This window comes from Zingiber officinale, chromosome 6A (assembly GCF_018446385.1).
Source record: "Zingiber officinale cultivar Zhangliang chromosome 6A, Zo_v1.1, whole genome shotgun sequence".
Lineage (NCBI taxonomy): Eukaryota > Viridiplantae > Streptophyta > Magnoliopsida > Zingiberales > Zingiberaceae > Zingiber > Zingiber officinale.
Genome location: NC_055997.1, coordinates 87,828,065 through 87,841,601, shown reverse-complemented (window position 1 = coordinate 87,841,601; position 13,537 = coordinate 87,828,065). Strand labels below are relative to the sequence as shown.

The 13,537-nt window shown below is 36.3% G+C and overlaps 1 protein-coding gene across 1 annotated transcript; it reads right to left on the bottom strand.

The window, feature by feature from the left end:
* LOC121996821 (autophagy-related protein 9-like) lies at positions 1-9,238 on the bottom strand. The gene is made up of 10 exons (XM_042550942.1): positions 9,066-9,238; positions 7,374-8,005; positions 6,975-7,295; positions 5,733-5,955; positions 4,076-4,255; positions 3,788-3,994; positions 2,308-2,385; positions 2,159-2,229; positions 1,963-2,070; positions 1-1,108 (listed from the first exon to the last, which is right to left on the bottom strand). The coding sequence occupies exons 2-10, from the start codon at positions 7,949-7,951 to the stop codon at positions 223-225; spliced, it is 2,652 nt and encodes an 883-aa protein (XP_042406876.1). The 5' UTR covers positions 7,952-8,005; positions 9,066-9,238; the 3' UTR covers positions 1-222.
* Between the last annotated feature and the right edge of the window lie 4,299 nt (positions 9,239-13,537).

Sequence of the window (13,537 nt, the reverse complement as noted above, 5' to 3'; positions counted from 1 at the left end):
AGCCACAAATAAGGCTTGCGGTTAGCCATTTTATTAGGGAAATATATATAAATGGTTGATCATACAGCACATGTAATAGCTGCACTGCGATCCAATGTAGTTTGCGAACCACCCCTCCAGGGCTAATTACACGATTTGTAATAGAGTTCTAGCATTCCCACCAACGAATATTATATTTACAAAAGAATAGCATTACTATATGACTTCCAGAACAGCCAGCTCTCAACGTTCTCTGAACCACACTGGATCATTGCTGCTTGGTAGTATTCTCACAGGAATGCTTCTAAACGGCATACTGTTATGATTAGTCGTCTGCCGAATGTGTCTTTTGCCCTTGTCATCGGTAAAATGAAGATTGAATGCCTCGTCGTTATCAGAGTCATCGATGTATGTGGTTCTAAACATAGAGTTTGGGGTTTTCCACTCATTGTCGGCAGCGACTTCTGACTCTCCTTGCTGCTCCTCGCTTCTCTCAGATGCATCATCATGGTGGAAATTCAGATGCTGCTCACCGAAGGTTGGGGGTTCCATAAAGCTTGCCTGTGGGACAGATAACTGAGAACCAGGTCGATTCCACCAATGGCCAATATTGTGATGCTCCACAACTGGGTGGTGAAGATCCTGCTCCTTGAATAGAGGTCTGGATGTAGAGGCCTCCAAGTGACTGTAAACTCTATCTGAGAATTGAGATTGCCAGGCTGTACTTTCTTCGATTTCACTTAACTGTTTATTCAGCGGCGACCACATAGGTTCTGAAGGTTCGACTATCACTTCACTGGTAGATGGATGGAAGTCAGTTGAATTTCTAGCTGGGTCGAGCGAGAAGGTTGTGTAATACCAATCAAGGATATAAGGGCGAGTCCTTCGATTAGGATTTGTTAATGAAAAATAATCAAGGTTGTGATGCTCTTCCCTCGAGAAGAATCGGTATGTTTGTTCATGCTTGTCGTTCCATCTTGACGTAAAGTTCCATGGGTGATAAGATGAGCTGTCCTGAATGGTATAGGGGTAGCTGATGTGGGTCTGTCTTTCCCTAAATTTGTGAAGATTGGACAGGAATTGTTGACCATATGTGTCAGGTTCCCAATATGGATAGGTGCTCTGGAAGCTGCAGAAAAGCATGAAACAAATGTAGGTAAAAAAAAATTATGAATACTAATCACTCATCTATGCAAAAATAAAAATAATAATTGAAATTGTGATATTAATTTGAAGAATCACATCATATAATTGGACCTAACTATAAAAAGCCCCTGGATTGTCTGTTAGAATCCAAACATATCAGAAAGGGATGAAAAACCTTGCATAATTCCAAAGAAAATCTTTTCTTCAGTTATAAGGTTCAAAAAGTAGTGAATGATTGTAGCAAGTAAAGATACTCGAGATCTGTCATGAATGCTGCCTTTTTTCAACCACTGATATTTAGCCAACAAAGAGTGAAAGGTTGCCAGTCATGTTTGGCCTTGAAAGGGTTTGATTAATGAGGAAAATGTCTGTCTATCCATGCTTATCATAAAAACATAATGAACAAAGAACTCAGTTTCCACCAATGACCTAGTCGAGCAGCTGACATTGTAGCTTAGGACAGCGGGAAAAAAATAGACTGATGGAATTGTATCAAGGTAATGGGTCCTGTTTTTAGAATGCACAAAAAGGGTATTGATAAAACTACATATAAATCAACTTTGTATATGCAACTTGCTAGTCCAGCAAATGACTTCATTGCAACAAACTGATCCTCTTGACCATATGCTAAAAGTTGTTTTTACGATAAAATGGATACGGAATGAAGTTGAATAGAAGAAACCTTGAGTAGATGGTAGTTTAATGTTGTCCCACATGCTAACCAGTTCTTGAAAAGGGCATATTAGATAACAAGTCATGGCCTCAGGGAAGACGTACTGATAACCAGTTCTTCGAAAGGGCATGTTAGATAACAAGTCAGCCTCAGGGAAAACGTACCTCAAAAATGATTTTTCTGTTTTACCCTGAGAACTCTTATCTCGCTCTGCATTAGAAGGTGAAGCATACTTCTTATTTCCATGGTTTTGGATGTCAAACAAACTAAAACTGCATGTAAATAAAAGAGAATTAAGTTCATGAGTAAGCAAAAGAGCCAATCATGAAAAAACAAAAAGACAGCAGTACAATGATTGACCTGCAGACATCGCCAACTCCATCAACATACACCGTGAATTTTGAAATAAATTTCAAAATGTCATCAACATGCTGTGTATTGATACATATATGTATTAAATTGAATACAAACTTATAATGCAAGTTCATGAATATAACACCAAGTTTTACCTTTGGCACAACAAATATGAGCAAATAAGGAGTAATGAAAATGGATGCCATCTCTTCCAGTAGCATCATTCCAGTGTACTGCACTAGAAAAGATCAATTAAGCAAACTTTTCAATGCTACAAAGTACAATCAAAACTTAAAATAACTGTGATTTAAAGAAATTGAAATGTTCTATACCCATCATTATTTGTAAACTGGTCCATGTACGACATGCACATGCAATAATTTGCCGCAGCACATAGAACATACACTATCATTATGTATGTGTTCTTAATACGCTCAGATGAGAAATTATGCGAGCCACAAAGTAGACGGAGACCACATATCATTTTAATCACATATTGCCTCACACAATCCAAGCCAAGTTATTGAGTTTGAACCAAATGACTTTGTCAAACAACTAAGAGTCAAAAGTCTGGTGGTGCAATCAACAATAGAAGTCACTCATGACCTATCGCATCATCTCCTATAGCAAACAAGATGGTTCGCTATTGATGCCATTACCTTTTAGGTTAAATAACAATGTTACATATCAAGGTTTAAACAATTTTGGATGCCTATTCTTATAATGCCTTAAAAACGTCAGTTTTTGTCTGAAAGTATGTATTTATCATGATCTATATAACTTATTCTATATATGGTTGCCATGTTCCATTGATTAACTCTTTCAAAATTATCACTTATACAAATGCCACTATAATTTAATAATAAGTTATTGTTACTTATATAACTTGGAAACAAATTCATGTAAGAGAAACTAATAGTATATATCAGTTTGATCGTAGTTGCTCACAGGCAGTTAGTGAAAAAAATGGTGATGTAGCCTAAGGAAGAATTTCTTTGTGCTGCAGCAAACATAGAAAATACATGCTAAAAAAAAATCAGCCTGTTATAATGAACAATGAATGAGAATTTGTTGCACTGTTATAATGGACAATGAACGAAAATTTATTGCCCTGTTATAATGAACAATGAACGAAAATCAGCATCAATATTTGAGAGATGCATACTTTAAATCGTATAAATCACTATCAGATGCTCAATAATGAATTAATTTGTACCAAGTTTAGCCTCAGCAGAACAAGGTTAGCAGGTATAGATCTAGAATATACTCCAAATTAAATAATGAGTAGGTCAATATCTAATTAGACTTGTATATAACACATCTTTTTTTGTAGGTTTCAAGGTTAACGTTACATGAAGTTGTGTGAAAAGAGAAAAAACTACAGAAATTAACCCCTAATGCAAAATGTTTGTCATGGAACTTGTGCATGTTTGCATTTCAAATTTTGCATATTATTTAAGAAAAAAATAATATATGACAAAAATAACATTTTTGGCCGTTTAGAACAATTGCTCGTGGCAACTATAATTTGGAAAATAACAGAGCCATTACTATCACCAAATTTTTAATTGGTGTAAAAGGAATTAACAAAGATAATAGTTAAAGAAAATAGGGTGTGGTGTACAAGTACGACACCTGAAACAGGGTTTCAAATTCTGCACAAACAGCATCACTATTTTCTCTACCACGCCACTTTTTAGGCATATAATGTGTGTTTTGGATGGCAATAGACATTGCACCTTCTGGATCACGAACTTGAAGTTCATCTGTTACAACAGCTCGACTTATGGCAGTCACAGTTCCAAAAACAGCAGCATACCAAAATAAATTGCGACCAAATATCTGAAATCATATTTAGGCACAAATAAAACTTGCATAGTTAACTTGAAATTCATAGTTAAATGCATAAGATAGATAACTTACTTGACCTTCAAGTAGAGACTCATCCAAAAATGCAATTATAATTAGAATTGCAGCGAAGCCACCAGAAACAAAAGACACAAATTTGGCTAATATGGAAATTAGAGGGAATGGAAATTGCTTTAAATAATTTGAAGCATCTATCACACTGTTGTTTAATCGTTGCATAAATAAATGATCCACCTGAAAAGTTATTCAAACAGTCATTGCAATGAAAAATGAGAACAGTACAAGATTGTTAATGAAACTCATGTTTGGACTGTAGCATATGATGCAAACAAGTTTTCTGGTGTTCTATTTTAGATTGAGAGTTTTGAACTTCAAGAAATCTATGGTTCAGCATGATAAGGAAATTCAAACATGATTTGAGCCATCTAATTATATAAAGAGTGATAAAAGATTCCATCCCTACTGAGAACTATAAACAAATCATTGGAGACTTTAGACAGTTTTGACTCTGAATTTAATTGTACAGTCTACTCAAGGACATAAGAGCAGTACCAGCCAATAAAAAAAATATGATAAATATTAAACATGCTATAAATTTATCATGCAAAATGATAAGTTTTCTTATCAACATCTTGCTTATATACAAGGGAAATTCTTGACTTTAGATAGTCATTTATAAAAGTAGCATGGTTTTTGATGACATTGCTAGGTCCTCTGCTTTTTTCCAAAAGTCAGCCAAGTCAATCAATATACCCCAGCTGGTCACATTTCTAGTCAAGTCAATAATTTGAGCTGGTAAAAGCTCCATTCCTGTTTTTTTTTCTTCTGGTGCAACAGTGGATTCAGTTCAATATTTGTAATCAACTATGGAAACAAGAACCTAGAGAAGTAAAAGTTCAGATTTGATTGCTTAACTAGATGATCCTTGATGACCAACGTTATCCGTGAGGTAAGATCCTACCATTCTCTGTTGTATCGGGTAGCTCCTTTTAATGTTATCATGATTAGGGTCATGGAAGAAACGAGATATTTGAATGTTATCATGATGGATGAATGGCCTAATGAACCATATAACCAACAAGCTTATTGATGATATATAAAGGACTGAATCTGGTACACACGTGACTCAAAATAAAGAGCAATCCATAAACTTTTTTTCTTTTGACTAGCAGTTGACGAGTGTGAAGCTTCGAGGGCAATTTCTTGCATTATGTGGTTGTTTGTCAGCAATACCCACTGTTTAGGCAAAACATGAGCTATCAATCCAAACAGTAAGATAGAGTGCAAGGGAAGAACTTCCATATATGTGCTCTCTTGATTACTAGATGTCATGTCATGTCATCTAATAGGTAGTTCATATGTTCAAGCACTCAGGGACTATAATAGCCTACATTCAGGGATGTAAATATGCATTTGGGGTCATGTTAGTTCATTATGATTAAGTAATTGCATTCAATTGTGATTCATTAGTAGATATAATGTGATCAGATTTGTTTCATCCTAACATTTCTCTTAACTCTTTTCTTGCCTTGAGGTTGTCAAGGGAAGAGTTTCTTAGCACGGTTACTAAGGTAAGGTTTAGGTGATAGACTTGGCTTAAAGTGCAAATGACTTTTGTAGGAGTTTATTCTATTGTTATACTAATCTATTTTTTACTCAAGGATGTGGGAAAGTTAAACTAAATCTTAATTTAATCTTGTAAGAAGGTTACCTCATTGAACTCCCTGAAAATCCATTTCGCTAAATTAGACCACCTACGAGATGATGCTGTGCTTGGATGATGGTATAACTGTTCAGCATGTCTTAGAAAAAGGTGCACTAGCAAGAAGATTAAAAGGCATGGTGATATGAGAAACATTCCAATCCCAAGACAAACAAGTCTTTTTCTCAATGATGAAGGGTTGGTTACAAAATCCCTTCGAAGACAAAATTTGCTGCAAACAAATAAAAAATATATCCATGATAATAAGAAGTTGCCATCAAAATTTGTGTAAATAATAATCATATTGCACACAAAAAATCTACTTTTATGGGGGTAGGAGGTGGGGAATCACTCATGGCAATGACAACATATCACCTGTGTATCTAGCCCATAGCAAGAATAATGGTTTATTACAGTAGACTTTCTAGGATCTACGCTTTGACTAACTTCCTTCAGGATCATAACTTAATGTACATCAACTCCATTGTATTATGGCATGAAAGGAACTACATTGTTCATTGTCATATACAAATTATAGTAACAGGTTTTGAAACATTAATCAAGCCAAAGTAATTATATAAAAAGTGCAGACCGGTGCACAAAGTTTCCGTCAATATGGGTCCTGGGGAAGGGTCGGACCACATTGAGTCTATTATACACAGTCTTATCTTGCATTGCAAGAGGTTGTTTCTACGACTCGAACCCGCGACCTCAAGTCACAGGGCAACAACTTTACCGTGCACCAAGGCTCCCCTTCAGCCAAAGTAATTATGGTCAACCAAAAAACTTTCAATATACAGCAAAGCATGATGGTATTCAATATTAAACTTGCAAAGCATGATGCATATCCAATATATAGCAAATACCAAAATTAATACTCTAATAGTGCTGAAAAGATACTAGGTATTTATGTGAGAGAAACCCTTACACATTATTGGTAGGGGAATAAACTGCCTAGTGACTAAATCTAAATGAACTTTGGTTCATTCTGCCAAATTTAACTTATTGAAACTACTTCAAGCACAATCTACATGTTATATTGATATTATAACATGTCAGCATTATTAGGTCACTGTTCAAATATCTTCTGCAAATTCAAGAACATTCTAGTAATTCTTAAAGAGCAATGGATAGTTCTTCATGTCATATTGGTTTGTATCAATCTGCATATAACATCAACACAAATGTGATAACATTGCCAACCTCCTCTCAACAAATAATGTGCAACTAGATACCTTACTCAACACATACCTGTCAAACATGCTTTGGAATATGCACCAATTTAAGGTCCATTCAAGAGTTTTTGGAAGTATCAAATGGTTTTTCTTTCCAGTGATTCTAGATTTGACAGTTGGACCAGCTCCAGGAACCCATGACGAAATGGAAAATGCTAGAACACCTTTATTAATCATCGCAATCAAATAATTCTCCTTGCGCATTATTCTCATTACCACATCATGAGCAGAAAGATCCTTTACCACACAAAGTTGTTGAGACTTCTGTAGTTGAACAACCTTTTCCATAATAGTAGGCCAAGGTGTTGTCTGAATTTCACGATCTGTAACATTGAGTCTGAAAGGAAATTATTACTTAGAAAGTTTTTTCCTGAAAATTCTGAGATAAATAGTATATTGACAGTTGCATTAATACCTGTTATAATAGAAGTGACGAATTTTGACAATATTCTTCAGTTGTACAAAGAATTTCAAAAAGTTGAAAAGCCCATAGAGAGTCAATATGACCATGGAGCCAATAATAATTGCTTTACTAATTGTAAAAGGAACTAAAGGATGTTGCTTAATGACTTCCTTAGGAAGATCACAAGGTTTTTCTCCCAACTCAACTGCCTCAACTCCACACTTTGCTTTGCGCAAGGCATCCCAATCAACATAAAGTAAGAAAAAGGCAATAAACCCTACCATGAAAATTACATATAAAAGTTCAACCATCCACTTGACGATGATACACCAAAGCCCCTTCTGACGGTAGTAACTGTAGAGCCTTTCAAAAAATAGATCTAAATCAACGATCAGTTCTGCATCTAGGTGTTCACCATTTAGAAGCCCAACTGGGGGCTCAGGTGCTGAACTTGGTAATTTTCTATAATCAGATAATTCTATCTCGGGTGACACATCACTCAGCAATTTAGTAGTAAGTGGTAGTTCAGTCGTCTGTTGCCATTTCCATCTAGCAGGAGCAATTGAACCCTTTTCCAAATTGAACATCATTCACGCATACCCAGGACGAGCAAAACTTTCCAGTCCATATCACAGAATTATCATCTGAATGAGGAAATGAAGATGTGATGTGAATAAAGTGCAGTATAAGCAACATATAGTAAAAGATCAGAAAATCTAAAACCATAAAGATGGAGAAGAACAGGAGCTTAGAAAAAAATAATGCAAAACAAGTTCTTTAACAGAAGAAAATAATATTAAATCAACTGGTTAAAAACTCATATACAAGAAGCTCATAATTGTACATCTAACATGAACTAGAATGAAATGATTTCCTCAACTGAGATATACTATATATGATCATCTTTAATATGGTGAAGATGATAAAAAAAAAAAATCCACCCATAAATCAAGGATACTGACCTAGATTCAATAGTTATCTTAAAGGGACACTTGCATTATATAAAAGAAAATTTGCCCAACTGACTTCATGGATCCAAAGATCAAAAAATCATAATCAAAAGGAGTAAAAATGTTTCATGTCCTACTCTTGATCTCTCCTCCAGTTCTTTAAGAGCTTCGAATTATGATATATATTATAATGGTTGAATGTGGAAAGGATGAAGGGGCTATTAAAACAGCCATTATCACTGGAATGTCTCGATCTTCAACTCAAAACTAGAGTTTTGTTTACCTCTGTATTTTTTTTCTCTTGAACCCTGTGTTTACCTCCGTATTATGTTGTTCATTTTTTTATTAGCGACTATCGTTATTGATGGAAATTAAAACATCCAATTCATCCCACCAGAACATTTTCTGGAATTGCAAATGCTGGTAACAGTCAGCATTAGGAGTCGCATCTTCGAGCATGTGTGACTAGTGAAAACCGTGACTATCCAATCCACAGAATCCAAGTTTCAAATTGTAGTAATCCATCGTCTCCAATAAATACAACCAAAATATTCCAGAATCTAATTATGCGTTGAAAGTTGATCGAAATAAAATTAAGAACACGCTGCCCAACAACGGAAAAGGCGATTCCCAATGATCAATCAGAAAAAGAAGACGCAACGGCGGGGATAACGAATAGGGGACAGGAGAGGAGGTAGGTCAAGGGCATAAAGAGAGGCAGAAAAAAGAAGGCCAACATCGCCTGAATACTCACCGAGGCGATTAACGCGATCGCGATAGTCGTCTGCCGAGCAGCAGCAGTGGGGCGTCCGTGCCTTAGAGCGCTCTCCGTGGAGATTGGGGCGAGGTGGCGGAGGACGGACGGCGAATGGGATTTGGGGTCGAAGGAAGCAAGGAAAAAGAAGGCTTGGGGAAGGGGCCGTCAGCTGGTATAAAAGAAGCCGCGTCGAGAAGAGGGCGGCTCTCCAAAATCCGACGGTTAGATCAATTTTGTATTTTTTTTCTTATTTTTTTATTTAAATATTTTTTATTTTTTAAAATTAATTAATTTTGATAATAACCGAGTCAAATATTTTATCTATACATTGTCTTGCTTTTATTAAGTATTGGACCTATAGACGGTAAACACCTCGCTCACCAGGAGGTAGGATCTCCTGAACTATATTTTATGATACAGAGAATATGTCATTTGTATTTGTGATTGGATCGTGGTTATGATCCGATCGCAAATGATAATGATCCCTTCCTGAGTTCATTGTCCCCACTAGATTATAATTTTTATTTAGAGCGGGTGATCGGAGGCTGCCTGAAAGACATCCTCGCTCGGTATCCAGTAATCAACCACTTATTCACCACCAGAGGCCTTCGGACGACCATCGCCCGTCCGCTCCGAATAAAAATTATAATCTGATAGGGACGGTATATTCAGAAAAGAATCATAATAATTTATGATTGAATCATGATCATGATCTAATCATGAATATGAGTAACACATTTTTGGATCATAAAAAAAAAATGATCCAACGGATTTGTGCACGCTCATTGGATAATGTGACTGATTTTTAAAACTGTCCGCTTATCTCATATTTTACGCTTTTATAAATGAATGTCAAGGTAAAAAGGGTTGGTTGTTATTTTCATTTTTTTTATAAGATGGAAGACTGAATGTGTAATTGCTTTGACAAGCACCAAGAATAGGATTAACCAAAATATACTATAAAAGTTGCAAGTATTTACAGAATTTAACTAGTGTTTGATGCATTTAATTCAGCAATGATATCAGAACAACGTTAAAATGCATGTTTAATTTTGTGCACAAAGGATTCATTTTTGTCCATGTTTTACTCACGAAGTTGATATGATATAGTTCGAGGTATATCAAAATTTAAACTCTATATTATATATTATATCGAAAAATCGATATAATAAAAAATTATATTGAAGTACTAAATTTTTGATATATTCGGTATAATATAAATTTTATATGGTATATAATTAAATTTTGATATTGATACAATATACTGAAAACTTCGGCGCATGAATTTATTTTTTTTAATTCTGTAATAAAAAAATAATTTGATACGTATTTGATTCTGCATTTCTGTGCATACTTATATGTATTTTTTAATGCAAGTAAAAAGATAACTCGAATGCATATTTTTTTTTCATGAGATTACAATGATACGTTCAACCATAATGACAAAAAAAAAAAAAAAAAAAACACACAAGAATAATTGTAACGACCGCTTGACTAAGTCTCTCCTTAAAGGACAGGTATTATTTTACTTTTTTTTTTTTTATACCTTCTAAGGATATTATTATTTATATTTCGCTCGATTCAGAAATCTAGTTTGAACTTTTAGAGGAGTTTGGGCCATATAGCCCTGACAGATGTTGTACTCTCAACTGACACAGGACACGGCCGTGTGAGGGTTGCACGACCGTGACCCTTGGTAGAGGATAAAAGGGGCACGACCGTGTGACCCTCACACGGCCGTGTCACTTCGGCAGAAAGAAGAAAATACACGGCTGTGTGGAAATCACACGGCCGTGCAGCAATGGGCGAGAAGAGGAGGTGTCCGACCATGTGATCTCACACGGCCGTGTCACCTTGGCCGAGAGAAAAAGGGCACGACTGTGTGGAATCACATGGTCGTGTCACCTTTGGCCGAGAGGAGCAAGGGCACAACCGTGTGCTTCCACACGACGGTGTAGCCTTGGCCGAGAGGAGACAACCCGAGGTCGTGCGAATCCGCACGGTCGTGCCACGGGCCGTGCGGAGGCTCCCCTTCGCTACCGGAAGAGCTTGATCTCCACTTTTTCGCTTTCACTTGCCATCCAAACATTCTGCCAAGCCGTCAATTCCTTCATAACCAACTTATGTTAGTATTTTATATAATATGGAGCGAAGAAACAAACTAAAGTTCTACATGTTCCCCAAATTAACAACTCTTGGATCTCTTTCCATTGTTCTGCCACACACACACACCCAAGCACTGCTCCTGCTGCCTCCTCCTACTCGAGTTTTCCTTTACCTTTATCTGTAGTATAAGGAAATGCAATCTATAAGCAAACGCTTAGTAAGTACCATCTACTCACAAAACAATACATTAAAAAGGGAAAACATGTTTTGCAAAACAGATTGAAAGAACACAAAACATGCACTCAATAATTACTCATGCTAAAACCCATATTTGGAAATATGTACATGATATGTATTTTTAAATAGACTCATCATATAAGCATCATTATTTTTAAATAGGTTTATCATGAGACGTCAACATAAAATCATCCTTGTATTGAAAACAAGTAATGAAAACCATAGACCTTGCTATACAATAGAAGTCATCAAAACTGCACCTTATAATCTCTAATTCCCAAACTTAAGAATACTTTCACTTAAATAAACAATAAACTTGGGAAAACTTCATATTACATACTAGTGAAAATAATAATCAACTTACTTTGGGTCTGACATTGTACCACTTTGCGTGCATCCTTAGTAAGATCCTAGGTAGCTAATCCCGGACCTATTAAGGTACTATTAGGTGATCTAGGGGACTAGGGGTGATCTAAGAGCCCACCCATGGACCTTGTGTCCAGTACAATGCCACATCAAAGTAAAATACTTTCTTATACTTGCACTAGCTTGTCATTTCAACAAACACCTTGTGTGCACTTAATCCCTCACACTTATAGGGAAGCACTTTAGGGCAACGGAATATACTTCTTAGCCCCAAACTACATGGGAAGCAATCCAAGACCCTCTAAACATGCTCTTAATCCCAAAAATTGTAGAGGGCATCTTACATAACATGTCGTATATCTTCTTTAACATGCATATCTCTTAATCATGCATACAACCATAACAACCCACTGCAAGAAGGTTCATACATGCATAATCTAAGCAACTTATACTGCAGGTGAGTAGTACTTACATCCTTTCGCTAGATCTTACTATTATAGAGGGTGTAGGAAAGAAAATCCTCTCTTTTGTATGTCTTGATCTCCAAAACACCTTTCACGTGCGTACGAACCTTGTGGAATTATCCTCTTAGATCCTCCCCTTGAAGACTTAGAATTTTAGAAACCCTAGTCCTAGATCTTGCCCAAAAACCACAAAGGTGAAGGAGAGGATTTCGGCTAGAGAGGAGAGGAGGAAGAGGGAGATGAAAAGTTAGGTTTTCATCTCATCCTTTCCCTTTTATACCAAGTGTAAGTTGAAGCATCTCTTCACATATATTCTACATATAATGAATTGTTTCCTATTGCTCATGTGATGCTTTACCACCATCCTAATGACAACTTTAACCAATCATAAATAAGAGGTCTTGGGTTCAATCCTAGCCCAAGGCCATTTATTAATCTATTTTTATTTCTTCTATCTCTTCTTCTACTTCTTTTTGCTGTATTTAAATAGAAGAAATTTATGGGTGTTATAATCCCCCATACATTATAAAAAGTTCATCCTCGAACTTAAAATAGTTATGGATACTTCTGTCTCATATCATCTTCGCGTTCCTATGTTGCTTCTTCATACTGTTGACTTTGTCACAACACTTTTACTAACGGTATCTCTTTGTTCCTCAGCTTCTTAACTTCTCAATCTATTATTTGAATATGTCGACTTTCAAAATTGAGATCCTCTTGAACTTGTACCGTCTGCAGCTCAATCACTTGATTTGCATCGGGAACATGCTTCTTCAACATTGAGGCATGAAAGACATTATGAATAGCTGACATTTCCTGGGGTAGTTCCAGCTCATAAGCTACCTTGCCAACTTTTTTGGTGATCATGTATGGCCCCACATACCGTGGACTTAACTTTCCTTTCTTCCCAAACCGCATCACTCCTTTCATAGGAGCTACTTTGAGGAATACTGAATCCCCAACCTCAAATTCTAGCGGTCTACGACGCACATCCGCATAGCTTTTCTGCCGGTTATAAGCAGTTTCTATTCTCTGGCGAATGTTCTGAATAGCTTTGGTGGTGTCTTCGATGAGGTCTATCTGGAGTCTCATTTCTTTCTTTTCACCACCTTCATACCAACAAATAGGAGATCTACATCTCCTCCCATATAGAGCCTCATAGGGTGTCATTCCGATAGTAGCTTGATAGCTATTATTGTATGCCAATTCTGCTAAACATAGGTATTGCCACTAGCTCCCTTTGAAATCTAAGGCACTAGCCCGTAGCATATCCTCCAAAATTTGGTTCACCTATTT